The sequence below is a fragment of the Pezoporus wallicus genome, unplaced genomic scaffold (genome assembly GCF_028554395.1).
Source record: "Pezoporus wallicus isolate ANWC-B61680 ecotype Strahan unplaced genomic scaffold, APGP_CSIRO_Pwel_v1 contig_5352, whole genome shotgun sequence".
In the NCBI taxonomy this organism is placed as follows: Eukaryota; Metazoa; Chordata; class Aves; order Psittaciformes; family Psittacidae; genus Pezoporus; species Pezoporus wallicus.
In genome coordinates, this window is record NW_026639660.1 from 4036241 (window position 1) to 4063748 (window position 27508).

A 27508-nucleotide genomic window follows, 5' to 3' on the forward strand; every position below is an offset into this window, starting at 1 on the left:
TCCACATGCTAAGGGAATGACAGCTGCGTATTATATCAAAAGATGGGAAGGGTGGTGGCTGGTGTTGAGGACAGCGTGAAACCTGAGGTATGGAATAAGGGGTGGAGAATGTGCTGGTCTGGGCTGGGGTAGAGTTAATTTCTTTGTAGTAACTGGCATAGGGTTATGGTTCGGATTTGTGCTGGAAACAGTGCTGATTATTCAGGGATGTTTTTGTTACTGGTGAGCAGTTCTTATGCAGCATCAAGACCTTTTCTACCTCTCACATCACCCAAGTGAGGAAGCTGAACATGGCACAAGAAGTTGAAAGGGGACACAGCCAGGAAAGCTGACCCCAACTGACCCAAGGGATATTCCATACCATTTGCCACCACGCTGAGCATATAAAGCTGTGGGAAGAAGGAAGAGGAACACTCAGAGTGATGGCATTTTGTCCTCCTAAGCAACCATTACACATGATGGAGCCCTGCTCTCCTGGAGGTGGCTGAATGCCTGCCCATGAGGAGCAGTGAATGAATTCCCTGTTTTGCTTCTATTGTGTGTGTAGCTTTTGCTTTGCTTAAACTGTCTTTATCTCAACTTATGAGTGTTCTCACTTTTCTGATTCTCTCCTCTATCCTGACATGGGGGGAGCAAGCAAACAAGCAAGTGGCTGCATGGTTCTTAGTTGCTACCTGGAGTTAAACCACTACACAGGGTCAACAGGAAAGGCCACTGGAGGGAGCTGATCCCTTTGGTGTCATGGCACCAGCCCCAGAAGAGGAGGAGATGCAGCCCCTGGAGCCTGCCTGTGCACACAGGCTTGTGCAGCATGAGATTGAGAGCTGGAAGAGACCTCGAGTGGAGCTGTGCTGTCCCCACAAGTCACACCAAGCGCCAGCAGCGTGGGCAGGCAAGCATGTAAATAGACAGAAGTGAGTGAAGTCTGCAGGGAAGGCTTCCTCCAGCATTTCAGGGGAACTAACCCTGACAGTGGTGTTACCTCATGGAAAAAAATACACCATACAAGACATTAAAAAGAACACAAGAATACATGTCTACAGAGATGGTGGAGGGAAGCAGGTTCTGTTTCACCACAGTCGTGAAACAGACAGAGCCTAATGCGCTTTCAAGGAGAAACATGATGAATTGGCCCTGTACAACAGTAGGACATCAAGAGGCTGCTATTCTGGGGACCTGCCACAGACTGTGTTGTGCATCCCAGTGACACACTAGGCTTCTATATACACCTCATACACTTTCCTAATAGCCATCTCCAAGGTATACTTCACAATATATGCTACAAAACTTTAAACATTATCTAGAGGGAACAGCTTGCCTCAGTCCTTGTAACTTGTGAGTACTATGCATCCCTCCTTATCCCCCCTTCCCTCAGCAGAGAAGGGACAATCACAGCATTTCCTCCCTACAACCAAGGCAAAGCAGCCCCCAATCACCTTCCTGCATCATCCTACCCCAGCAGTCTCCTCCTACAGGTTGCTGCTTTGTGCTGTGCACAGCATCCCCCATGGAAGCAAGCACACGATAACAGCTTAGCTCCATCTCTTCAGCACAGGAGCAAAGCACAGCTTTCTTTGCTGCAGGAACCAACACTGCAGAGGATAGGCAAAACATTACAGACAAGAGAAACTGTTCAGTTCCCTCTCTTACAGCCTGCACCCTGGAGGAGGGAGACAGCGGAATGAAAGGGCAACACATGCAAAGCAACACCAAGGACCTGCAGCTTGACAGCTCTGTTTCATGAGTCATTCTTCTTTCTGCTAAACCCCTGGGAACTGGCACGCCTAGGACAGGGATTGGACCAATTAGCTGGCATGAAAAGCTTAAAATCCTACACCTAATGGGAGCCAATCACCAGTGCTGTCAAGCAAGTGGCACCTTGGATTTTAATTGTCCTGCTCTAGCCCACGTTGCTCAGAAAGCCTGGCCCAGCACTTGTTCTGTCTGTTGTCCAGAAAGCCATACTACAATTTGGAAGAATGAGGCTCTCCTTCCCTTGGAAATGTGGTCTGCAACACTCCTACAGCAGCCAGGGCAGAGGAGCCTGCCCTCTGCTAGCCCTCCCTCCAGTACCTCAACAAGCCTTCTACCGACTCTACACACTCTACAGCCTCAATGCTGTTAAATACTCTCCTAAGTACTGCAAAACACTGCTGCTGTTGTCCCCATGCACACTCCCCTCATTCCATCAACTGCAGGGACCTCTGCTTGACTGCTTTAAAAATCTCAAACTTTCCCACTCTTTCTCAGAGCTGGAATTACCACTTTCCCCGGCACCCAGGCTGCTTCCTGAAAATTACAGCCAAGTCAAAAATAAATGCGTGGTTTAAAAATGACACAAATTTAAGATCTGAAGTACTTATTTATTTCTGCCTTCCTACTCTTCCCTCCCTCAGAGTGTTTCTGTGGCCATCACTAAATTAAAGCAAGTATAACAAGGCTGAGGAGAATTCCAGCCAATTTTAAAAGCTGTAAAACAGCATAAGGAAAATGAACCCATCCTATTCTCCCCCCTCTACTCTTACCCTTTGCTTTTATACAAAGGAAGATTTTCCTCTCTTTCTCTCTTTACTATAAGGGTTTTTCCACCTTAGGCTCCCATCTTTGGACTGGTAGTGGAAAACAGGCAGTCGGGCATCACTGGTTAACGTGGAAGCCCAATATAAAGATCAGGAGCTTGGTCAGCTAAGTTTAGAGGTCTTCTCCAGTTCTTACATATTTCAAGATGTTGTATTTCAACACACAACAATAACTTTTCTGGCCTTCTCTGGTGGGGTGGTGTGAGAGACAGAGTGCATGCTCCTATGCATAAACAAGGGCTTTCCGAATCACTTCCCAATCTCTCAAACAATGGCTTCACAACCGCCTCATTACCAAGATAGGCAGGCTAAACCCCAAACCTGGAGGTCTCAAGGCTGGTACATGGACCAGCAGGAAGCAGTTGGCTTCAGACCTGCTGGTGACCCAACAAACACTGGAAACCCTGAGCCCTGCTAACCTTGTCAGGTTTTTCACTGTTGAGATTTCTGGTGGCTCTTGATAGCTGCAGGACATGGGTTTAAGGGATGCTGAGATTGTTTTTGCACCTGGGTTACTTCTGAAGCAGTAACGTAACAGGCAGGGGTAAGAAAGGATGCTCCATGACCCTATGTCACCCTCAGCACAGCTTTGGGTGGAAGCTGGGGCTCAAAGCTTGTTGTTATCAAGCAACTTTTGGCAGGCCCCAAGAAAGCATCAGGATCCAGTTAACTGGAAACATGGAACTTGAGAAGCAGCACCCACACTGGTCATCTCCAGCAGGAGCTAATGGGATCAAACCAGTTGTGAGCCCAGCTGGACCAGGCCAGAGCCCACTGGTGAAGAGAGCCGGTCTCAAAGGAAACCTGTTCCTTAGCCAGTACTGGCAGCACGCAGGGAAGGTGTACACAAGAGAACACTTCTGCTCTCTCTCCCCCCATCTCTTTAAAAGGCTCCAGCAAGGGCAGATTTCTCTTCTCTGGGGCAGCTTTGAATATGGCAGGCCTGCACATCCTCCCAGACAAGGAGATGCAAAGGGCTGCTTTGCTCCCCTTGGCAGGCAAGCTTGCTGCAGTGCCCAGATAGCCCAAAGAGACAGATGGAAGGTGCCTGGCTCAGAATTTAATCAGGAGGGTTTTTTCAGTCAGTTACCTGGCTCAAGCTTGATTCTCGCTTGAGAAGCACCACCCTGTAAAACCCCACAACAGGGCCCCCCTCTGTACACCGTGCAAATTGGAATACAAATCAGAGGAAAAAGCTTTCCTCTGTTTGAACAAATTGCTATAGATTCACCCCCGTCTCAGGTCAGAGCCCCCGATGGGAAATATTTTCACTGGCTGACTGCTAATAGACTCTGGAGCAGCCATTGGATCAATACCTGAGTAAGAAAATTAGCCAAAGCATACAATCTGATTTTGCCTTGTTTTGAATTACAGCAGGTTTGTGTTTATCTCGCTCCCTTTTCCCTCCTTCCCTCTCCAGCACACTTCCCCCGTCGTTGCTCCCTGGTTACCTATCTATCAAATCTAGTCAGATTTGTGAGAATATAATAAAGTACGTGCAGGAAGATGTAATGCCTTTTGAAAAATGTTTACATGCATTAATATTTCCTAGTGAAACTGCAGCGCTGCCACTGCCTCAGAGGAGATGGCTCGGGAGCAAGATTTTCACACACCTTCCTCAAGAAAAGCTGTATGCAAACACCACCAAAAAAAGTCAGCAGAGCAGGAGTGGGACTGGCTGCACATTTCTTCTCACAAAACCCAAGAGGTCAGCAGCCAGGTTTCAACATTGGGAGCTAGAAAATAACAAAAAAAAGCAGCTCAGTCCTTTCGTTCATGTGATTCAGTATTGGTATCAATGGAGATGTGTAGCTGCACCTGGGCTACATTTCAGACATACAGACATTCAGATGTATAGACATTAAAAGTCATCCCATTCTTTGAAAGGCTTTACCAGCAAGAGAATAAGCAAAGTTGATGCCTTTCTCAGGGATTCAGTGCTACATTTCTGTCAGCTGAATGCATGGACCTTCCCAACTTCTCAATCCCTTCTTGCTAGTTTAGAACCTGTTTCATTTTAATCTGGAAATGGCCCTATGGGGGGAGGAGAAAAAAAACACAGACACTAACAACATGAAGCAAAAAAGAATTAAGAAAAAGAAGCTACCAAACCAACTGTTCAGATAGGGCATGTTGCCCAGATAAAATGCAGTGGGAGTAAAATAAATCCTTCTCCTTCCTACCCCAGCATCCCACTCTCCATGCCACCTACAACTCTATCAAACGGAGAGAGAAAGCGCAACTCAATCTTCAGCTTCCTGCTCCGGCACATCACGCTGTGAAGCAAAGCCACCAACTGGGCACCTACGGAGAACTCAAAATACAAAGAAACCCCAGAGCACTCAACGTGAGACAAAGTCCCCCTGTCACATTAGCACACTGTGGGCAGCTTTGAACTAAACAATCTGAGTGAGACCTGACATCCCCTTTACAAAGCTTCCCTGAGAAACTGCACCTCTGTCTTCCTACCCAGCCATTTACTGCTATGCACCAGGGACAGGACCCTCTCCTTGACATGGGCACCTGGTGGACACCCCCTGCTTTCTAATCAAGCAACTTAACTGGGTATCCCAAGAGAGACCCTCCAAAATGCACTTGTGTGTCTAATAAATATATATAATATATATGCACACAGATGCATACACCTGTACATGTACACATACACATACATTACTCCTTGTGGTATGTGGTCAATGGGTTTATCGCCCTTTCCCACTATCTCTGACAGCATGTTTGTTCAATCTTTATGCTACACTCACAAAAGAATGCTAAATATAACTATTACCAGAAACTATCTGCACGTAATTGAAAATGTACTACTGTCTACAAGCGCATCTTCAGTTTCCCTGCTTGCCTGTGGCAGACTGTGCCAGGAATGTGCTAATTACAGCATGTTAATCAAAGAATTTTAAAGAGGAGGATAGGCCATAAAGTGTTTTTTTCCATAAACACCATGCAGCAAGGACCATCTCATTGGAAGAAACACAAAAAGATGTTTTACCAGAGAGCATCACTTACGTACTGGATCAAGTCCAGTGAGGAGCCATCAAAATGGTCAGGCAGGTGGAGCATGTGGTGCATGAAGAAAAGCAGAGACAAGTTGTGTTGGCTGTTTTGTTTGTTTTTTCCTCAAGCCTTAAAAAACAAACAGAGACAAGGGATATCTTTCCACTATTACTAACTAGGATGGCGGGGGAGAGGAAGATGGACACGGGATCAGACCCTCCTCAGAGGTGCATGGTGAAAGGAAGGGCAAAAGCCACCACATGCAACACAGGAAACCCCCATTGGTCATAAAGATGAAAACTATGTCATCATGAAGGTGGTCTAACACCAGTAGAGGGGCCCAGAGAGCTTATGGACCTTCCTTCCTTGGAAGTTTAAGTGGGTGGGGTCCTTAACAGACTGCCTTAACTTCAAAGTTGGCTCTAATGTCAGACAAGCCCTGTTTTGAGCAGAGGGCTGGACCAGGTGACTTCCAGAGATCCCTTCCAAACCCAATTATTCCATGAAGTAATCAAGGCAAGAAAGTGCTAGATTGGTACCACCTAGCTGACAGGGTTTGGTCTGTGCCCTTGCCCCCATCCCCCCCAGTGGGGAAGAGAGGCTATACCACCTTAAAAATACAGACTTCAACTTGGAGATGTAGAAGCAAGGTAAAATATTAAAACCACCAAGGAGGACTATCATGGACATGAGACATTAATAATGCAGTTTTATTTTGCTTATTTGTGGGTTTGTCTTTGCTGGGTGGGGTGGGTTTGTTTGTTTGCTTTGGTTTGTTTGGTTTCTAAGATTTGTTCCAGTATTGCAGATGTTGACAGAAATTAACAAGGAGTTTTATGGTTTAGGGCCTCTAAACCAGGTTGCAGCTCAGGCAGGAGGAATTTCTGTCAGTCTTTCCACTGGCATTCAGACTGAATCCTCAATTACAGTTACTTGGGTGCAAGTGTAAATCTGAACCTTGCTGTCACCCAAAAAAGAGTGAGAAGAATGGAAAGATGCCACAGATTAGATACAAGCTCAGTCCCAAGGAAACAGAACTGTAGGCTCTTTTTTCCTCTAAAAACAAATATGGATTTCCCTCTGCCAGTGTTGATTTTCACCATTATGAAGTTACTGTACTGTTTCCCTGTGAGGACCATAAAATCCAGGAAGAGTTTCTGGGAAGGTGGCCACAGAGCTCCCAAAACAATGCAAAATGTCACAGCTTTCCCCAGGCACGGATTCCAGGGGATTCTACTGGATTATCAGAGAGACAAAAACAGTTTTCCCCAAATGGATGGAAAACACCTTTGCTGTAGTGCCTACAACCATCCTACTCACCTAAGGCACCTCACTGCTGCTGTCTGTGGGAATGCATGCTCCTGGGGCAGAGCCACCAGACACTGGAGAGAATAAATAGACCAGCTATGAAAGGGGAAGAGTCACACTCCTGAGAGACTGGAAGGAAAAAAGAAAGGTCACTGTACAATTGAAGTACGCTTCGTGTAATTCTTTCTTTAGTAAAAAGGACTGCACTTACCTCTATTCGACCTAACCACCTGCAGATGCTGCAGAATAACATAAGTTTTAGACCTACTACTCACAAGTTACCTGAGAAACAACAAAAGACTGATCCAGCAGCAACGTACGTTATGAGCACACAAGTATCACGAGGAGACACCTTTATCTCTCTTCACCCTGGGAAGACAGTGTCTGGAGGCTGTTCTGTCCTGCAACATGGCTAAGTAAGTCGAGTTTTGGCTTTATTTCAGTACCAGCACTGGACTGATGGGTACCCTGGCCCAGCTGACCCCCGATCAGAAAGGGCAGTGCTCCAGGAGACACACAAACTCCAGAAGCACTCAAGCACTGGCAGACTCCACTCCTGTGGGACCTCACCTGGAGTACTGCCAGTTCTTTAGGGTACTCTAGCTCTGGGACCCCCAACACAAGAAGGATGTGGACCTGTTGGAGAGAGTCCAGAGAAGGCCCACAAAGATGATCAGAGGTCTGGAGTAGCTCTCCTATGAAGACAGGCTGAGAGCTGGGCTTGTTCAGCCCAGAGAACAGAAAGTCTGGGGAGACCTTATAACAGTCTTCCAATACCTAATGAGGACCTACAAGAAATCTGGAGAGAGACTTTTCACAAGGGAGCATAGTGACAGAACAAGGGGTAATGTCTTTAAACTGAAAGAAGGTAGAGATTTAGATCACATATATGGATGAAATTCTTCACTATGAGGGTGTTGAGGTGCTGGCACAGATTGCTCAGAAAAGCTGTGGCTGCTCCATCCCTGACAGTGTTCAAGCCCAGGCTGGACAGGGCTTGAAGCAACCTGGTCTAGTGGAAGGTGTCCCTGCCCACGGCAGAAGGGTTAGAACTAGTCAATCTTCAAGGCCACTTTGAACTCAAACCATTCTATGATTCTATGAGACCTAGGGCCTGTACTGCTTCCTGGAGGGTGATGAGAAGATCAACAAGTAAATTGGGTCTCTGCCCAAGAAGGCGGCTATAAATAAAAAAATGAAGGCAAAGACAGCAATAATTCCTGTGTTAGGAATGTCATGGACTGATATTTACATACGTGGCTGGCCTGAGGGGGTTATGCTGGCAAGATATCTCTGGGAAAGAAAGCAGAGTGAGGGAGCATTGGGAACCTGAAAAGCTACTTGACAGGAAAAACAGATCAGATGAAAGGAAGTTTGCTTTCTCACTGTTGCTCTAAAATGGAAGCAGTGATGACAGTTCACACCAGCAGAGTAAGTGCAGGAGCAGAGACTGTTAGTGTGGCTACGGAAGCAGTCCTGCCTCACACACGGGCCTCGAGAGACCTAGGAGCTGGCCCTTGAACCCAAACTCCCACGTCCTCAGTGACCACCAGGCTAGGTTCTCACCCAAGTGAGGTGATACGTTTAATGTCAAACCTGTATGAATGGCAAAATATTGACAGGAAAGGAGGGACACCGACAGCAGCAAAGTCCATCTGCTCCGGTTAACAGGGTAATCTGAACTCTTTATGCCTAGGTCTTTCTCACATATTTCTCCAACAGTAACAAACAATCTGGCTACATTTGACAGAAAGAGCCTAGACTCGCAGCGACTTTGGAGACTTGTACAGACCCACACAGCTTCACCCCATACAAGGTAGCTGGAAAATAAAATTCAAAGCAGCAAAAGCAGGACAAAGATTTACAGCACTGCTCAGACCCTTACATCTTCCACACAAAGACAGCCACCACAAACTAGCCATGAACCCAGGAGCTGGAGAAGGACAGAAAGCTGTCATGCAGGGCACTACTCCTCGGCTGTAAGGGAAGATTCCATTCCTCAGTCAGCTGCCCTCGCCAGTCTGTTCCTAACTCATTAGAAGTCATCCATTCAGGTTACAATCAAGAGAGTTAAACTGAAAATATCAACCCTCCCAAAGAGTGACCAGTTACAAGCACAGCTGGTCAAGCCACACACACAAACACCATGACGCAGACAGATGGCTCCAGCAAGAGAAAGGGACACAGGCAGAGCACTCCGCTGTGCCGAGCTCTTCAATCACCATTCCTTCAGCAGGTAACAAAGATTCTCTGTGCTTCTCCAGAAGCTTTCAAAAGCTTTGTGGAAGAGGGTCAGGAAAATACCCTTTGCCAGCACCATGCCTGCTACTTAATCTTATTCATACAAAAAGATCAAACCAAGGTTCCAGCTGCCTTTTGCTATAGCTCAGTATAAAGGTATCGTTAGCAGCATTTCAGTGCTGGTTGGTTTTCCCTTGCTGCTGCTTCAGCGGTAGGAACTGCCATTGTATTTGGATATTTGCATGCAGGGAAGCAGGGGAGAAGGGCTTTCTTCAGTCGCAGACCTCTATCAGGATTTTGTTGACATACTCATTTTATGTGCAAAAGCATATAGACTTCCTTTGCAAAGCCCTGTCTCACAGAGCCAGTATGTGTATTTAAACTAAGTGATAATGTATCCCTTTAATACAGCTTTTATTGTTCAAACAAATATTATTTTAAGCAAAGTGAATTCAGGAAGGATTCTGAAGTGAAACAACAGGAACTGAGGAAAGAGAGGATGCAGAGGGGAAGATGGTTGGGACAATGGAACAACGGCTCCCCACCATGACGCCCTTATCTGCAGAGCCAAGTGAGATGCTGAACACTAGCTCTGTTTATGTCCTTTCTTCTAGCTGTACTTTTTATGGCAGCCAGAAAAGTTGGGGAATAAATGTAAGTGACAAAGGTGAAAAGATTTTAACCAGTGTAACGCAATTAAGCACAAAAAGGGAAAATACCTCTTATCCCAGCACAACAATCCTGCAGGAAAGCACAGGATGAGGAGCAGGGAAAGAAACCCAAACAACTCTTGCCAGCTACCTCCACTTCACTTCAAGACAGCAAGTCACAAGAGCAACAAGCCTGCAGTCTCTAGGAAAGGATACTCAAGTAGGGTCACATACCAGAGAAAACAGTCTAAAACTTTTGGGGTAGGAAAAACTTTTCCACGTTAGTGTAGACTTATGTGGAAGCATAACTTGATGACACTTAGGCTAAAGCTCAAGTATAATAAGAGTTATCCCATTCTGGAATAATCACAAGCATAATCCGAATCCTCCAGAATGATGGGCTTTGAAACCAAAGTGCCCAGACCCTTTTCAAGCCAAAGAAACAAGGAATCCACCATCTCAAAGAGTGGATACAAAAATCCAGTAACTACGGAGCTTGGCCTCTCTGGCAGTGCATTACTCAGCTAACCCAAGTCTCAAGGCACTGCACTCTGGCTGTACAAAACAAGCATGCTTTATGAAGAGGGTTCACACTCAAGGATCTTCTGTACTTTGATGACAGATCTGCTGTCAGGTTCTCCAACAGCAGCTCACCAAAGGCAGCTCAGGGGCTGCCTGAGACAGTGGCAGCAGCTCAGTGACCACAGCAACCAGCCATCAATGAGAAGATGCTCATCAATGCATTGAAGTAGAAACTGCCACAAAACTAAAAATGTCTCAAGTCAAAATTTAATGGAGCTGGGTGGGGGGTGAGATTCAGATGACCGTGAATCCCTGTGAACTGCCAAGACAGGACACAACAGGAAAACCGAGATTGCCTGTCTATGCCCTCCCTTTTCACATCCAGATGCAAACACCTCCTGAAATTGCCAGCTTCACCTTCAGATCATCTGTTTGAGGCAGATAAATGGCACCACCTTTTATCTGAAGAAGCAGAAGACCAGGAGAAACTGGCCTTTTTCTCAAGTTTTAAGGCTTTAAAAAAAAAACAAAAAAACCAACCAACCAACCCACAACAAACACAACCAAACAGACTTGGCTTACATTGAAGCCTTTAAAAAAAAAGTCATAAAGGAAGACTGACAGCAACAAGATCCAAGCCATTATGAACAGCATTTCAGGCCAGCATTTTTACCAGAGCAACAGCTCAACTGGATTTAACTCCCTTGCCTTAGAATTAAAATGCTATCTACATGAGTAGCACATCAAAGCCAAAAATTGTAGCCAGGAAAGTGAATCCTCTAAGATTTTCCCCACAACCTGCTTATAACATCTTTTTTCCTGGAGGATCTGGAAGAGCACAACCGTTCCTCCTGGCCAGAGAGTAGCAGAGGCTGGAGTCAGAGTCTGGCCAGCAGCTTTTACTGGGGTATCACAGGTATAACAGCTGCCTGCTCACAGCACTGTAGCTGCATTGCTTCCTTCTGGGCTGGCAAGCAAAGAGTCATCTTGTCTCAGCAAGGCAAACAGGTGTGACAAGGCACATGCAAGGAATAAGAATTTATATCAACAAAAATCCAATCAGTCCAATGTGCCTCAAAAACTAATTACAGTGAATAACTGGATCAGACAAAAAGGGAGAAATAATATACAGGAAAATGCAGAAGAGTTACTTTGGCAAATGAACCCCTTAATTATGAGCTATCACCCTTTTTACATCACCCCCGGGTGCGGGCTCCAGCCTTGGTATTACCTACAGCTGTTTCCCCACAGACAACAGCAATGCTCACAGAGCATCCAGGACCTTAAAAAGAGTGTATAGGAGTACATATGCAAATCCTCCAGTTTCTTCCAACAGGGGTGCTAAGACTATCCCCCTTTTACGTGACCCTGGAATTACAGCTATCACCCTTGGAGATGTGCAATCCTGTTCAGGCAAGGCTTCTGCCTGGTGTGGGTGGCTGTTCTCACTTGCTCTTCCAATCCCTCATTTTCAACAGCAACAATGTCATGGGTATTATCATGAGGCCAATGAAAGAGATACATATTCTCACTCCTAGAATTTACACACCATCAACAGCATCCATTTCTTTTCTTTTTCTTTTTTTAAATCTAGCAATAGCTAGACACATTTCTTCCTCATTTCCCTGTCTACCTCGCCAAGCATATCACAGATCCTAGTACTTTTTAGCACCTTTCCTTGCTTCCTCCTTCTGCAAAGCTTTTATTTAGGCATTACAAGCAAAAAGCTCATGTAGTGTTTTCCTCCCCCCACCCTCCTCACTTACTACTTCCTCTAGACTTGCTTTGAGACAATAAAATGCAATTCTTAAATTAAAATCCTTTATTACAAATTAGCTCTGCTGGAGCTTTCCTGCACACTGCTCTGTGCAAGAAAAGAAAGTCTGCAATGCTGTGAATACAGGGTTTGCCCCTCATTTTTCTGTATTGCTCTTTTAAGTGTCTGTACAAAATGCCCTGCTGACCTATCTGAATCTGAGTGATAAGCAGCTGATCTGCTGTGTTTTACTCATGTCTCTTATCTAAAACCATCTCCTTAAGCAAGCCATATGCTGCAAGCATACTTCGAAATGTCTCCATAATAATCTGAGAAGCAGAACTGTTTGTCAAATAGCACACACACTACTGCTGGCCACTTGGAATAACCATCAGCCACAAGTAGGTACATATGCTCATTGTGATCTGCAAAAATCAGCATGGCATCTCTGCCAAAGCTTAGCAAATGCCAAAGTGGCTGTTTCTAGTTTCGATAACTACCATTCACTTTGGCTAATTCCTTCTTTTACATGGAGTTTTAAGCATGACTGCCAGGCACGAATATGTAACAAACTGCTCCTTTCAATTTGTTGTGGTGATATTCATGCCTTTCACCCAACATCCCAAAAATGAAAGATTTATGGCATTAATCATGCACATCATAGTGAACAGTCACTCTCTACTGTCGATTGCATTTTTCTGCTGGAATAAAGATGAAAGTCCTGAGCTGCTTAGTATTTGACCAGCCAGAAACCAAACTATTATTGTGCTATTTTAACCAAAGCTGGAACTTAAGTTTCTATGGATAATGCCTTCAGATGCAGCAAACACAGTTCAGGAGCTTGACTATCCCATTTTGAAAAACAATCTAAAAACTTAATCACAGCTACATGCAGGGCTTGTCTACACAAGGAGTTATTCAGGAAGAGCCTTTCAAAATTCAAAATTAAAGATTCATTCTAGATGTGTTGTCTAGAGGCAACCTTTCACCACAGTAAGCTGCATTAAGCCAGCTTGCATTCCTGCATTGCAAGTTATGCTTGCCTGAAGGATGCCACAGAGCAAGAGCAACCCCAGCATGCTGGAGCGACATCAATTTGATGGATGGACCACTCGGTGGATAAAGAACTGGCTGGATGGACGCACACAGAGTTGTGGTCAATGGCTCAATGTCCGGCTGGAGACCAGTTACGAGTGGAGTCCCTCAGGGATCGGTGTTGGGACCGGTCTTGTTCAACATCTTTGTTGGTGACATGGACAGTGGGATTGAGTGCACCCTCAGCAAGTTTGCCGATGACACCAAGCTGTGTGGTTCGGTTGATACCCTGGAGGGAAGGAATGCCATCCAGAGGGACCTTGACACACTTGTGAGGTGGGCTGATGCCAGCCTCATAGAGTTTAACTATGAAAAGTGCAAGGTCCTACAGCTGGGTCAGAGCAATCCCAAGCACAGCTACAGGTTGGGCAGAGAAGAGATTCAGAGCAGCCCTGTGCAGAAGGACTTGGGGGTGTTGGTCGATGAGAAAATGAACATGAGCCGGGTTCAGTGTGTGCTTCCAGCCCAGAAAGCCAACCGTGTCCTGGGCTGCATCAAAAGGAGCATGACCAGCAGGTCGAAGGAGGTGATCCTGCCCCTGCTCTCGTGAGACCTCACCTGGAGTATTGTGTGCAGTTCTGGTGTCCTCAACATAAAAAGGACATGGAACCGTTGGAGCAAGCCCAGAGGAGGGCCATGAGGATGATCAGGGAACTGGAGCACCTCCCGTATGAAGACAGGCTGAGAAAGTTGGGGCTGTTCAGCCTGGAGAAGAGAAGGCTGCATGGAGACCTCATAGAAGCCTTCCAGTATCTGAAGGGGGCCTATAGGGATGCTGGGGAGGGACTCTTCATTAGAGACTGTAGTGATAGGACAAGGGGTAATGGGTTAAAACTTAAACAGGGGAAGTTTAGATTGGTTATAAGGAGGAAATTCTTTCCTGTTAGGGTGGTGAGGCATTGAAATAGGTTTCCCAGGGAGGTTGTGAATGCTCCATCATTCGACCAGGTTGGAGGAAGCCTTGGGTGATATGGTTTAGTGTGAGGTGTCCCTGCCCATGGCAGGGGGGTTGGAACTTGATGATCTTAAGGTCCTTTCCAATCCTAACTATTCTATGATTCTATATGTCTTGCTACAGTTCACAACTACTGGCTTGCAGTAGCTAAGTCACTGCAGATCTCAGACTTCAAAACTGCACCCCACAATAAGCCACCTGCTGGATGTATAGATTCACTACCCAGTTGCCCAGCCAGGGTCGAGTATATTTGTTTGTGTTGCAATCCAAAAGCAAGAGTGAACATGGTGTAGGTGCCCCACAACTTCTCAGGGAGTTGAGGGCAGGATATTGCTGCCAGGTGACCCTGGGTGCAGGGGGATGAGCACACACAGCTCTCTTGGGATGTTACATAAATTGGTGGGAGCACAGGTCAGGCTGAGCTCCATGCCATTACAGCTGTGCTGCAATCAGAACAGCTAAATTTAAAGCTAGCTCAATAGGGCGCCCACAAGTTACAGTTCTACTTTTGCGTAGGCATAGTGCACATGCTCCTTAGTCAATTTATTTGCAAAAATGTTCCCCTAATCCCACTGTCTGATAGCATTGGAAAGCTCCTGTATTGTTATCCAGTTTCCAAGTATGCCTTATTTGTAGCAGTACTAGGAATAGCAAGGTGCCATCATTCACTATACCTTAAAATAGGAATCTTCCCAACCTGCAGCTAACGGCACTGCCCAGTTCCAAGATCACTTCCAGAGATAAGGTGGTCATCTTAGTCAGCAATTATTTTGATGTCTGATCAAGATAATCCCCTTCTCAAACACATATTTGTGAATCTTAAATGCTCTAAATACAAAAGAAATCTCTCTCTTTCAAAAATAATTTAAAAAAATAATCACTGACATCAATTCCTTTCAGCCTTCATTAGCATTTGGGAAACAAACACTAGAGATTTCTTCCTATCTTCAGACTTGTAAGAAAAACAGGAATAAAGTATGTGCTAAACCATAGCACATACTTAAAATAACAAAACGTGTTGGAATATTCAGAGTTTTCTTTGCTTCTTCAAAAGCTGTGTTCTGATCTGATATCCAGCCTTATTTTAGAGCCATAGCTCCACCCTTGTGATCACAACTTCCTCTGTCCCAGACCCTTTCCCTCATCATGTACCTATGATATGGTTCCCTGCTTCCCCCCTGCCCCATCACAAATCCCTGCTCCTTCATGGCAAGCACAGAGTTTTTGTTCTTTCCTTGGGTACCAGCAATAGTCATTTCCATTCATGACAACAGCTTTTCATAGTAGGAAATACTGCTTCTTTGATCAAACGCAAAATAATTTAAACTGTTGCAGAATGAGTCAACCGATTCAGGAACTAACCTGGTCCAGCACCTCCCTCAGAGCAGCTTTTCAAGGCACCTGCAGATTCATGCAGAAAATCTACTGTACGTACCCATGATTGAAAGATTTCTCTTTCTCTCCCAGTGCTGTACAGTAAGGTCCAACTTCTAGAAGACCTCCATTTATTTTATGCTCCAAAATAAATCCTAACCTGTGAGCAAAGATCAGCTAAATTAATAGTGAAAGACAAAATATGGTTTTGTTTTCTTATAAAAAAAGCTTGCTTCTGAGATAACTGTATCAGAGCCTCTTTTCAGTGGCTTATTGCTTCTCACTGAGGATGTATTTACCTTGGATCTGTCAGCAACAGGGATTGCACTTCACACCAATTGCACTTTACCAGAGAGAAAAGGATGGTTAAAACTTTGCTGATGTTCGATTCTCCATTCTGCCACAGGCAAATCACTTAATCTCCATCTCATTTCCCCACATGCAGAGTGGAATAACTGTAGGCAACAGAGGCATTGTAAAGGTGGAAGTCCATAGATACTGCCGTGATGGGAATCACATAAACCCACAAGAAATCCTACTTATGCACTCCGAGAGGGATTTTCAGGGTCTTACCAACTGCAGTGGAAATGCCCCAGACCAGTTTTCTTAACACCACAACTGGATTCACTTGACTGGCGGGACAGTGCAGTCTCCCATACCCAAACTGGCTCTTGCTGCTCAGGTTACTTTTATGAGCCTTCATTCCTCACATTTCCAGTATTCTGCGGGATGCTTTAAATCAGAATAACCTGACTATTAAGCTTAGCAAGAGGCAGTCACTCTTCACTCTACAAATGCTTTTTTCCACTGTGCAAGGCACAAAACAGGCACCAGAAACAGCATTTGCAAGCAAAAGCCATTTTGCCACATTTCTCAAACATCTGTCTGAATCATATCTTTTCCTTTTTATTTCATCACAAAGGCACACAAGAAATGCACAAGATTCCCATCCACATTTCTTTTAAAACAATTTAAGCCAGTTAGTGAAGGACCATTTCTTTCTGAAACAGAAGCAGCAATGACAAGCAGCTCCTCTTGTATAAATGTTCACCTGCAGATATCCTAAATCCTTTCTCACAGCTTGACTTTAGCTTTCAATGTTATGTCAATTCGTCTTTAGGCAACATTTGCTAGTTTATCTTTAGAAACTGCTGTTCTTACTGCACCTTGGTCAATTGCTATCCTCACCCTGCCATCATTTCCATTTACACAAATACAGCAAAAGTATCTGCGTGCCATTCATACTACACTACCACTCACACAGGAGAGAAACCACAAGCCAGCACACCACAGCCAGATTTTTTAGTTACATCAGTGATATCTCCCCTGTGAAATCTAAAGCAAAGGAATAAGAGCCAATATCACGTCCACTAGTGATTTGCACTGTGAGTAAAAGCAACAATAAGAAAACAAGAGGTTGGCCAGATCGATAAAAGCTGCTTGAGATCCTTGCTCACCACCTTGCTGCACACTCACTCTGGAGGTCTGCAGCCTAGTACAGAGCTGTGACTTGCTCACAGAGCAGCCCTGGTGACTCCAACTCCTGGGGCCACTCCAGCATCACAGCTGTCCCCAGTAGTCCTGCCTAATTTGCAACCACTGAAATACACAACTATATCTACACTGCTGCTCATTACTAGCATGATACTAAGAACATAGAGTGCTTTACAGAAATGTACGAAGGGAGCATCCTTCTCACAGGAGTTAAACAGTAGACATGAAGATTTTGGGAATACAGTCACATACTAGTGTAAGCATATTGTCTAGTCTGTAAGAACAAGTAAAAAATGTAAAGAGCTAATGATTTATAATCAGCTGTCTCTCTCTAGTTCCCTAGTTAACTTCAGGCATCTCCCTTTGCCAGCCATGGACAAGAATACGTGGGCATTAAAACTAAAGATATTAGTAGTCAGCAGCTGACCTGGGATACAGCACAGCCAATATGCTGGTGCAAAGAGCAGCCACAGTGCTCAGAAGACAACGCTGCACTAACCGGGGGCCTTTAAGTCATGGTTTTCTAGAGCCAAAGCACCAGCATCAATCAAATACCTCTGTTGTGGCACACTCAGCTCTGCTGCCTCACAGAGCCAGGAATATCTACCACAGTGCTAATGCCCTCACCTGAATACTCTAGAGACCCTGATAGCCAGCCATCTTGCCATCTTCTTTTCTCCTCTTGCGAGAGACAAAGCCATGAGCGAGGGTCACTCTTCCCTCGTATCTGCTCAGATTCTTGTAACACCTTTAAACCCACTTTTTCTTTTTGAGAACCAAAACCAACCAAACAAGAATATCCAAACAAAAGAATCCCAAACCAACCACCACACGGGTATGTGAAGAAAAATGGAAATGGAGACTACAGGTGAAAGCTAATTGAGGATTGAAGAGACCTGTGCTCACCTTATTGTATGCTCTTTTATGGGAAACAGACAAAAAACGGCTTCTAGAAGGAAAGGAAAGCACTGTCCCAACTCTACAAGAGTATTACAAAGGGGAGAAAGGAAAACCAAAAGGATAAATAACTAAAAAAGTAAAAAGATCCTGAACTGCTTGGGTACACCATGACAGAGCTATGGACCATAAAACAAGCCAGTGGGAGATGCAGAGCAAAAGCATGCAAGCAGCTAGTACTGAAAACCTGGCAGAAGCAGCAGCTCATTCCCGGGCGCTCACTCCCGCAAACTTCACCCCCGCTCCCACTCTCGGGAAGGCGCCGGAAGCACGGACACGCGGGGTTCCCGAAGCCCACCGAGGGGGCACCGGACAAGAGGCGCTGCCCACGGAGGACGCTCGGCGCTGACCAGACCTCCGCCCCGGTTCCCCCGGCGGACACCCTCCCCCCGGGGACAGGTCGCTCCCCCACCCGCCGCCGGGTCGGTGCAACTCCTCCCTCTGCCGGGCAGCGGCGGAGCAGCGCGGCACGGCCCGGCCCGGCCCGGCCCCTCCGCCCAGATGTGCCCCGCGCAGCCACAGCTGGAGGGGAGCCCGTAGGCAGGACGGCGGAGGACGGGCGGCTTCGCTGGCCTTTCCCTTGGGCGGGAGGGAAGGCACGAGTCGCCTGCAGCTGGCGCGCTGTGCCATCAAGGGAAGAAGCTGGGAGACAAGCCTGCCTTCCCGGCACAGGACGTGGAAAATCTCAGCCTCGCAGCAAGCCCCGTCACTGCTAACCTGTTGGCAACAGCCCTCCTCTGACTTAACTTTTGTTAAGCCAAGTTGATGCTCGGAAGCCCTCTTGTCCTGGCTCCAACTCTCAAGTTCTTTTCTCTCTCTTTAAAGCTGTTTGTTTATTGTCGGCTCCATGGGTTATCGCACATTTAATTCCTTCTTTTAAACACTAAGCCGGTGCTTGGCTATAAACCCCAAACCCCTTCAACCTCTTTTCCCTAACTAAGGAACAGAGTAAAGCATTTTTCTTTCCAAAGCAAGTACTTTGGATCCTAACATGGGCACAGAGACCTGAAACACACGCATTCCCCTCTCCTACCTCTCTGCAGCACATCACTCTCCGGTGGATGCTGGAGGTCCTGCCAGATCTGCAATCTGCTGTGCAGAATCCATGCCGTATCCCTCTGATTCCCCCACAAGCTGTGGGGACACTGAAATTCAGAAGGGGAAAATGTGCCAATCTGTGCAACACCAACGGACAATGATTGGCAAAAGGTGGCTAGGACATGGATACTTGATATGTTTACCTTGACTGCTTGAGAGCAGAAATGATCTCAAAGTCTTAATAGTCTGAGCCTACGTAAGACCTGGGTTCGTAGCCTGAAGAAATCCACATTGTATTACCAGATGTGCGTACCCACAGCACCTCTAAGAACAAACCAACAGTCCCTGCTGTCTGTTGCTTGGAAGGTTCATCTCCACAGCAAAATGCAGCCCCCTCTGAGGACACACTGCAGCAACACCCCTGCCCAAACAATACTAACATCTCGCAATACCTCATGAGAACTTCATCAGAGAACCGTCTCTCCCGAGAACCAGTTGACCACGGGACTTGGGTTATGCTGACTAAAGACAACTATTGCAGGTGAGGTTCAGGACATTTCCATAAACAAAGAAACACCCTCCAACTGAAGCAGTCTCAAAAAAGAAGGCTCAGGGCAACACCTCGTCACCATGTTCTGGTATTTAACAGGTGGCTACAAAATAAATGGAGACTCGATTTTTACAGTGACATGGAAAAGACAAGGGGTAACAGGCACAGGTATTCCTGGTGAGATTACGACTGGACAAAAGAGGAAACTTTTTCACAGCAACAACAATCAGCCACTGGAATAATCTCCCCAGGGAAGTGGTGGATTCCCCAACACCAGGCACTTTTAAGAGTTGGCTGAAAAAGGTGCTGGGACATCTACTTTAGGTCATGCTTTGCTTAGACAGGCTTGACCAGATGATGCTTGAGGTCCCTGTTCCAATCTGATATAGCATGATTCAGCTTTTCATCTCTCCCTATATTGCTTTTGCCAGCACACTGGCATTGGGCAAACACAATTTTTCCCCAAGCCCCAAGTCTGCCCTCCTCATAATAAGCCATAGCCACGCAGGCAAGACTCTTAGCCATAGACTGTGCTTAATGAACCAAGAGAGAGCATGGTGTGTGCGGAGGGAGGGACTGGAAGCCTGCAATTGCACTATTCAAGCAAGCAGAATAGCAGCAACTCCAATAAAAACACAGGCAAAACAGTGGGGCTTCTGGTTGATGTGAAGTGTCACAAGATCTCCGAGTTACCAGCATGGAAGTCACTTTGTCTTGTTACTTGAAAATAAGAACAGCAGCATAGCATCGCTTACTGCCACTGCTGAATTGCTGTCTGACTACTGAACCTCCAAGGCGATCTCAGCTGCATCTTCCACTTATTGGGAGCAACTTGCTATATCTCCCTTCCTTCTCTCAAACTCATCTGAAGTACATATATATATTTCAAAAAAAAGTTCACGCCTGACACGGTGATAATTTTAAAAGCTATGCTGCTCATGTCAAATTATTCAACATCTGTCTTCATGTTCCCACAAAAATTAGCATAGGATGGTGGTTTCTGATGACACCTATAGTGAAATATTTTGACTTCTACCAACAAGTTGCAAACAACCTGTCAAGAGGATAATGTCAGTTTTCTAGAACTGCATATTAAAGCCAATTGAGGGCTTATCTGGTGTGTGAAGCTACTGACCTGACCTAAAAACAGAGGCTTGAGTGTCACGGGAGGGTGAATCTGATACACTACAGTTGGAGAACAGCGAAGCATTCTGAAGCACAGGACTGCACAGATTAATGCCTTGACCTTAAAGAACTGCTGAAGGGCTATTCAAATCTTGAACTGACCCAACCTTTTGGTGAGACTTTCTCTAGCCCTCCAGTTAACAAAACTCATTCCTGTAACCAAAAGGCTGCAGCCTAAGCTACCACAGATTTAAGGGCTGGACAACAAGAGGAAATGGCTGCGCACAAAGGATATACACACACACACACGCATGTGTATATATATAGTTTGGAAGACCACTGTGCTTATGCATCACATTTTTCAAATGGAATCAGCCAAGAAGTGGCTCACAGGAACCGGCTCCACCACGAGCTTAGCCAGCAATCTGCTCACCCATTTCTGAAGGCACAGGTGGTACACTGGGATAACACAAGAGAGCTGAAGAGCTCCGTGTCTGGACTCCTGCTCCAACTGGCAAAACAGCTAGAGGCAGCAGCAGGGGGGAGGGACTGATCCAGGTCACCAGCTCAAGGTTAACTGAGTGTGTCTGTGCCCCCAGAAACAGGCAGCAAGACAGGCATGCACATAGGTTGCAAGAGGAGGGTGCGAGGCATCCTGCATTGAAAACTCTAGGAAAAGAGGTTTACTTTCCAGGTAAAAGGAGCAGGAAACAAATCGTGTCACACGTACACGAAGTGAGAAAGTGCAGATGTTTACGGCCTAAACCCAGGTTATGTTTTACCATGACACTCCTCCATCGCAGAGGCAAGAAAACATTCTTTCACTAGATCTTTTGGCTGCCTGTAACGGCACTTCAGGGGTGATTCAGTGTGATGGTGTCTCTTTAAAGAGAGAGCTTTACTAGGTCATTTATTCCCCACCTCAGAAGCTAGGGCAAGATTACTCTGTAATTGTGAGAGCTTCCCCCCCACCAGTTCCCAGCGCCTGAAGCAATGCAGCCCATCCAGCCCCTCTGATCACCGTGCCAGGCAGCTTTCCCTGCTGCCCCGCCTAAACCTCCTTTATTCCATCACCTTGCTGTAGCCCCTCATCACACATTGTGATGACCATTCCCAAAATGCCTTTTTCCACAAGTGAATTATGAGAGGCACGGACAAAACATCCCAGGCTTATTTAGCGTGAAAGGCCACTGCTGAGCAGCTGGACTGTGCTAGCTGCAAGACAACCCAGAAATGTTAATTATAATCTGCAGATGGAGTAAGCAAAGCAACAGCTCTGTGACAGAGCTATGCATACCCTGAAATCTGCAAGGCCGACTAGACATACTCTTCCCTTTGGACACCACCCTTCCACCCTCCCCTTTCAGTCTAATTTATAGTTGTTATAGTCTTCAACTCCAATGCTGAAAGGGCAAGTCCCCTTTCTCCTTACCTCTTCCTCCCTCCCCCCAAATTCTGACATTTCCTAAAGATCTGTTCCAGCTTGCTCCTCATCCTGACCAGCAGCATTAATACACCAGGACTTGAAGGCACACAGAGTTTGGAAAACAGTGTACCACAAAAGGCCAATAAAAACTGCTTCTTGGCAGTCTCCTGAACTGCCTTCCCTATCAGGCCAGCCTTGTCTTGCTGCAACCAACAAGGCTGAAAGGATGGTATCAGCTATGAGAAGAGGGTTTCAGACTGAGTAATGTGTAATGACTCTTCAGTCATTACAACAAATGCCTATTTATCTAACAAGCCTCTCCAGGTAGTAGGCAAAAAGCACCTTGACTCCTAATTAAATTGCACCTCCATTGCAAATACTCCTTTCCCAGAAACCCCCTTACACACATTTTATTTATACCATTCATCTCAATAAACCTCTCCAACAATTCCACTGTCCTAGACAGAGGTCTTTTGTGCGCATCTATGTGGGTGTATTATTTAAAGGGTACATCAAATGGATAGTTTATCTTTTTTAATCTGATTTAATCTCATCAGATTTACTAAAGTAAAATATATTTATAGACCCATATAGATGCCTCTCTCCATCTCCATAAATAAATATTCAAAAGCAGAAGAACAGATCTGAAACATGATACTCAAGTTCCCATCATTTCTACGTTAAGTGCCACATGATACCAGCATTCACAACACTGAACACTTCAGTAAAGCTTAAAGCTGTGGTGAGAGACTAACATTTAGGACAAATCAAAGTGGAGGGGGGTAGAAGGTTCTAATCCTGCTTTATTTATCCTTGCAAATAAAACAGTATCAATCTGGCTCTGCTTGAGCCATCAATAACAGCAATCTTGCATCAAAGCAAAGAGCACTGGCTGCACAAGGCATGAAATTAGTGCAGAGCAGTGGACTGAAGGCAGGGTTGGGGAAGACAATATGAAAACTATTAGTCACCATAGAAGTTGCAGTGTGCTGATTCCACAAGACACTGCTCTGGGCTGCACTCAGCCACAGTTGCTTGTTAAGGCTTCTGATGGTCTCGATAGTTTGAATAGGTAAGGGAGGGGAGAGAGGAGGAAAGAAGGGACTAGGTTTCTCCTTTGTGTAGTTAAATAGGAGAATAGATAGAAATAGTGTACCATTTTGGCTTAAAAGGATGCTTTCCTTAGTGCATGTCTGTATCTTTTGTATACAGCTGCTCCAATCTCTTTCTGAGAGAAAAAGACAAAAACATTAGTAAATTATTCTGAAGATCTAATTTAGCAGCAGCTCTATCGAATGTAAGTTCACTGAAGTGGATGAAAAAACACAACAGGCAACCTTCTAAAGCACATTTAAGCAAAACCAAGTTTAAGCTTTGTTCCCCTGGCTGCTGTGCTGAGTGGAGAGACCATTGTGCAGCAAGTGACAGCTACTCACCAGCGAGTACACTAAAACACAATAACAGAAGTTCAGCTAGAAGCAGATTACCTGTTTTAAAGGACTGAATAACCTGCCCTGACCAGGCTTCTTTACCACAAACTCATTCTACTTCTCATCTTTCCAGCCTTCAGAGGGTCCTAAAATTTTCCTCTGGACATGCAGACTGAGAGAAAATCCATATAGTGGGAGGAAGAAACAATAAAACAAGAAGCCAAACACCCTCTATTTAAAATGGTTATTTTACAAAACGGACCCAAAATCAAACTAACATCCCAGTCCTCAAGGAGAAAGGAGGAATTGTTTCCATTAAAGAAATACATCATTAAAAAGTGACCTACAAAGACTTACCCATAGTCAGTGAGACTGGACTGATCTCTGCCAGAGCTCACACAAGAGACTGGCTGCGTGCTGTTAGAAAAGGGGGAGCGGGGGGGCTGGATTCTCTCACTGGGGTCTCTCTTTAAAGCTCAGAGAGCTTGGCTCGTTAGAGGCAGAGGCATGCCTTCCAGAAGGACTTTACAGCAACGCACAACTGAGTTGTAAGCCAAGATAAAGCCGGCTTGTTATAAGAGGCAAGTCTTGTGGGTTGCTTTTATTTATTTTTTCCCAGTATATTGGAAATGCAGATCTTGTAAAGCAAGAATCAAGAGAGGACTGGCAGAGGGAAGGGGGGGCTGTGCTGCTGGCTAAAGTGAATCCCGGCTGTTCTCTCCACTCAGGGCTTGTGCTCAGCGGGGGACAGGGTGCCGTCTCCAGCCTCTGCTGCCCCTGAGGGGCTGCGGGAGCAAACCTCTCATGGCGGGGGCAGGGGGGACGACCTTCGAGGTTGCTATTTGCCACCCTGCCTGCAAGCAAGGAGAGGAAATAAACACCATTGCAGTAATAATAACGGTGATAATGATGATAACAGAAAAAAGCCAAGCAGCTCGACATCAGCTCTGGCACAGACCAGCACCCCCACACACGCTCACAATCTGAAGAAGAAAATCGCTAGCAAAGTTCAACAGGGTGCAAAAGCAGCCTCAGCCCTCGCACCCCGGGAGGGAAGGGAGCTCAGCGGAGGTCGCCAATGAGGCGGACGGAGCCCAGCCAGCCCCGCCGAGGCGGGCAGACCCGGGCAACTCGGCGAGCGGGCTGCCCGGCAGCTAGGGGAACCCCAGGCACCAAGCCCCGGCGAGGCAGCGGCTGCCGCCCTTCGCTGCGCTTCCCCGTGCGGTGCTCTGGCAAGGAAGAAAGCCCACAAGGGCTGCGCTGAGAGGGGACACTCAGGCCCCCCCTACCCCAAAGAAACTGCAACTCGGAGTGCTCCCAGCGCCGCGCCGCCGCGTTTCTCACGGCATCAGCGAGGCGTCCCCAAGGGAGCATCAGCCGGACCCGGGGGTCGTTCCAGCCAGCGGCAGCTCTCTCATGCCCGGCTCCCGGCGCGACACCTCGGCGGGCTCCTACACCGGCGGTGCCAGGGGTTACAGAGAGAAATTATGAAGTGGCTACAGGCGCTGGAAGCCTTATTGCTGCATAAATCTCTCCGCTCGGGCTGCGACGAGCTTCGCCGGCATCATTTACTTTCTCCTGCAGGTGCTTTTTAACTTTGATCCCACCGCCGTTGTCTGCGCCCTCACGTCCCCAAACAGCGACCGCGACAACGTCTCTTACCGTAAACCCCTTGTCCCCTGCTGTACACCGGCACCAGAGACAGGAATAAAACCCAGATCATCTCCATCTTCAAGGCAGAGCCTTCATCGCCGGCGAAGAAAAGCAGCCAAAACAGCCCAGGCAGCATCCGGCGGGGGAGCGAGAAGCAGACGAAAGCCTCCCGGAACGCCGCCCCATGCACCCGGCTTCGCGCCGGGCAGCGGCGCCCCTCGGCCAGAGGGAGGGACGAGGAGGAACCCCCGAACTCCCCCACCGGGGCCGCCTGAGGATGGAATTAAAAAAAAAAAAAAAACAAAAAACAACAGAAAAAAGGAAGGAAAATAAAAAAAAAAAAAAAGGAGGGAGGGAACGAGGCAGAGAGGAGGGCAAGAAAGCGGGGCGCTGCTTCCCGCTTCCCCTCGCCAGGTTCTCGAGGGTCTCCAGGAAAACGGGCAGCCGCGCCCGCCCGCAGGGGGCTCGGAGAAGCCAGCCCAGGGCACCGGGCAGGAGCGGGGCCCTGCTGCCTCCGGCCCCTGCGGGAAAAGGGGGTTCTTTGTTCGGTGGGATCTGCCGAGCGCTGCCCGAAGTGCTGCCAACTGGGGCCAACTTGGGAGAGTCTTTACCCTTCCTCCTCCTCCAAGGCTCTGGCCGCAGCCCCAGGAGCAAACGGGGAGAGGGAGGTGGAGAAAAAGGGGGGGACGGAAGGGTGGGGGTAGGAGCCAGTTGCTGAAAGGCGGAGGGAGAGGTAGGTGATGCTCTCTCCTATTTTCCTGATCTTCTGGGGAGGGGATTGTTGTAATTAATCAAATCCAGGAAGGATTTTTTTTTTTCTTTTAGAGCGGCTCCCAAGAGCTTCCCCAGCTGCACTGCATCGCCCTAGCCAGCCTGAAGGGAGAAGCAAGAGGGGAGCAGCCAGAGCAGGCACCCTCGCCCCGCCTGCTGCTCAGCCAGGCTTTCTTCGCCTCCACCCCAGCCTGACAGGTCCTTCTCCCTTCAAAACTTTCTCTTATGCGGCGTGCCGGCCTCGGGTGGGTGCTTTGCCTCCGCTGCTTGCCTGCTTCTCCCGCCTCGCAGATGATTTGCGGCTCTGGAGGGGTCCGCGTCGCACTCCCTCGACGCGGCTGCCGAAGCTCCCGGTGGGAACTGACAGAGGCTGCAGCTGGGAGGAGTCTCCGAGGAGGGCCAAGAAGCTGCAGAAAGTTAGGTTACTCCTGCCAGACGCCGGCTGGAAACCGCTTGGCAGGTCCCTGCCCCGCCGCTTCTTCCCGAAGCGCCAAAATCTCCTGCGAAAGTTGCCGGGAGCGTCACCGCTCCCCGACCAGCCCCAGGGCGCTCTGTTCCGCCGGTCCCCGACGGAGGGGCCGGGAGACACTGCACGGCTCCCCTATGGCCCCACCGGCCAGGCTTGCCCGGGGCAGCCTCACCCTCCCTGCCTGTCGCTCTGCCGGCCGCACCGTGATTTTCTCCCCTCTGGCTTTCCAGGTTTTCTCCTCCCCTCTTCACCATTTCATTCCTCTTCAGTTAAAAAAAATAAAAGGGAGCCAATTAAAGCAGGCGTGCTCTGCAAAGCCCTGCCTCCTGACCAGTTCTGCGAGCCTTCCCTCTCCCCGGCCCAGTTAGAGACAGGCACCGCAGGGCTGGGGAGAAAAAGGGACTTGCTTCCGGCGGAGAGATCAGCCCTCAGTCCGGGGTCCCTCCATCCTCAGGACACTCGCGGCAAGGTCGGCTTCTCCCGGGTGGGACTTGAGATACGGAAAGCCCAGGGGCGGCGGGGACTGGGGCACCTCTTGGCGCTTCTACCGGCAGCGAGTCGGGGAGGGGGGGGGAAAGAGGGCAGATTGCCGGAGGGAGTGGGGGGTATCTCCTGTGCCGGCGATGGCTGGTACCAGCAAAGTTTTTTGTCCTCTCCCCCAGTAGGTTGCAGGTTGGTGGAGCTGCCTTGTGAATGCTGCTCGGGAGCGGCGGACAGGGGGGCTAAGTACGGCGGGGGTGCTATGCGGGACCCCAGCCCGGTGCATGGCTGCGGGAATCGGCGGTACCTGTGGGGCTGTGCTAATGCTCGTCCATAAAACCCGGAGCGGGGGAGCTGTGCTCCCCCCCCTGCCGCGCAGGGCCCTGGGGGAGACCTCCGGCCGGGAGGAGGTCTGCGGAAGGAGATGCTGCCCAACCGTCCCGGTCATCCCGGTCATCACCACCGGCACCCGGAGCGCCGATGCGGAGCCCTGCTTCGCCACATCCTTACCTCCATCTGCTTTGCTGGGGGACAGGTAAAATGCCCTTCAGCCACGCGTGGGCTCGGCGGTCCCACGCCGCTCACGGTGCTGCTCTGTTGCGCGGTGCCCCGCGGCTCTGCAAGGATAG

At 47.7% G+C, this 27508-nt stretch overlaps 1 protein-coding gene across 2 annotated transcripts in view; it reads right to left on the reverse strand.

Annotated features, from left to right (window-relative positions):
* Positions 1-25443, reverse strand: part of MDGA1 (MAM domain containing glycosylphosphatidylinositol anchor 1) — a 149505-nt gene extending 124062 nt beyond the window's left edge. For both annotated transcript variants that reach the window (XM_057415460.1, XM_057415461.1), the window contains exon 1: positions 25169-25443. In XM_057415460.1, coding sequence (XP_057271443.1) covers positions 25169-25295 — 127 coding nt within the window. In that variant the 5' untranslated portion in view covers positions 25296-25443. The remainder of the gene's footprint in view (positions 1-25168) is intronic.
* Between the last annotated feature and the right edge of the window lie 2065 nt (positions 25444-27508).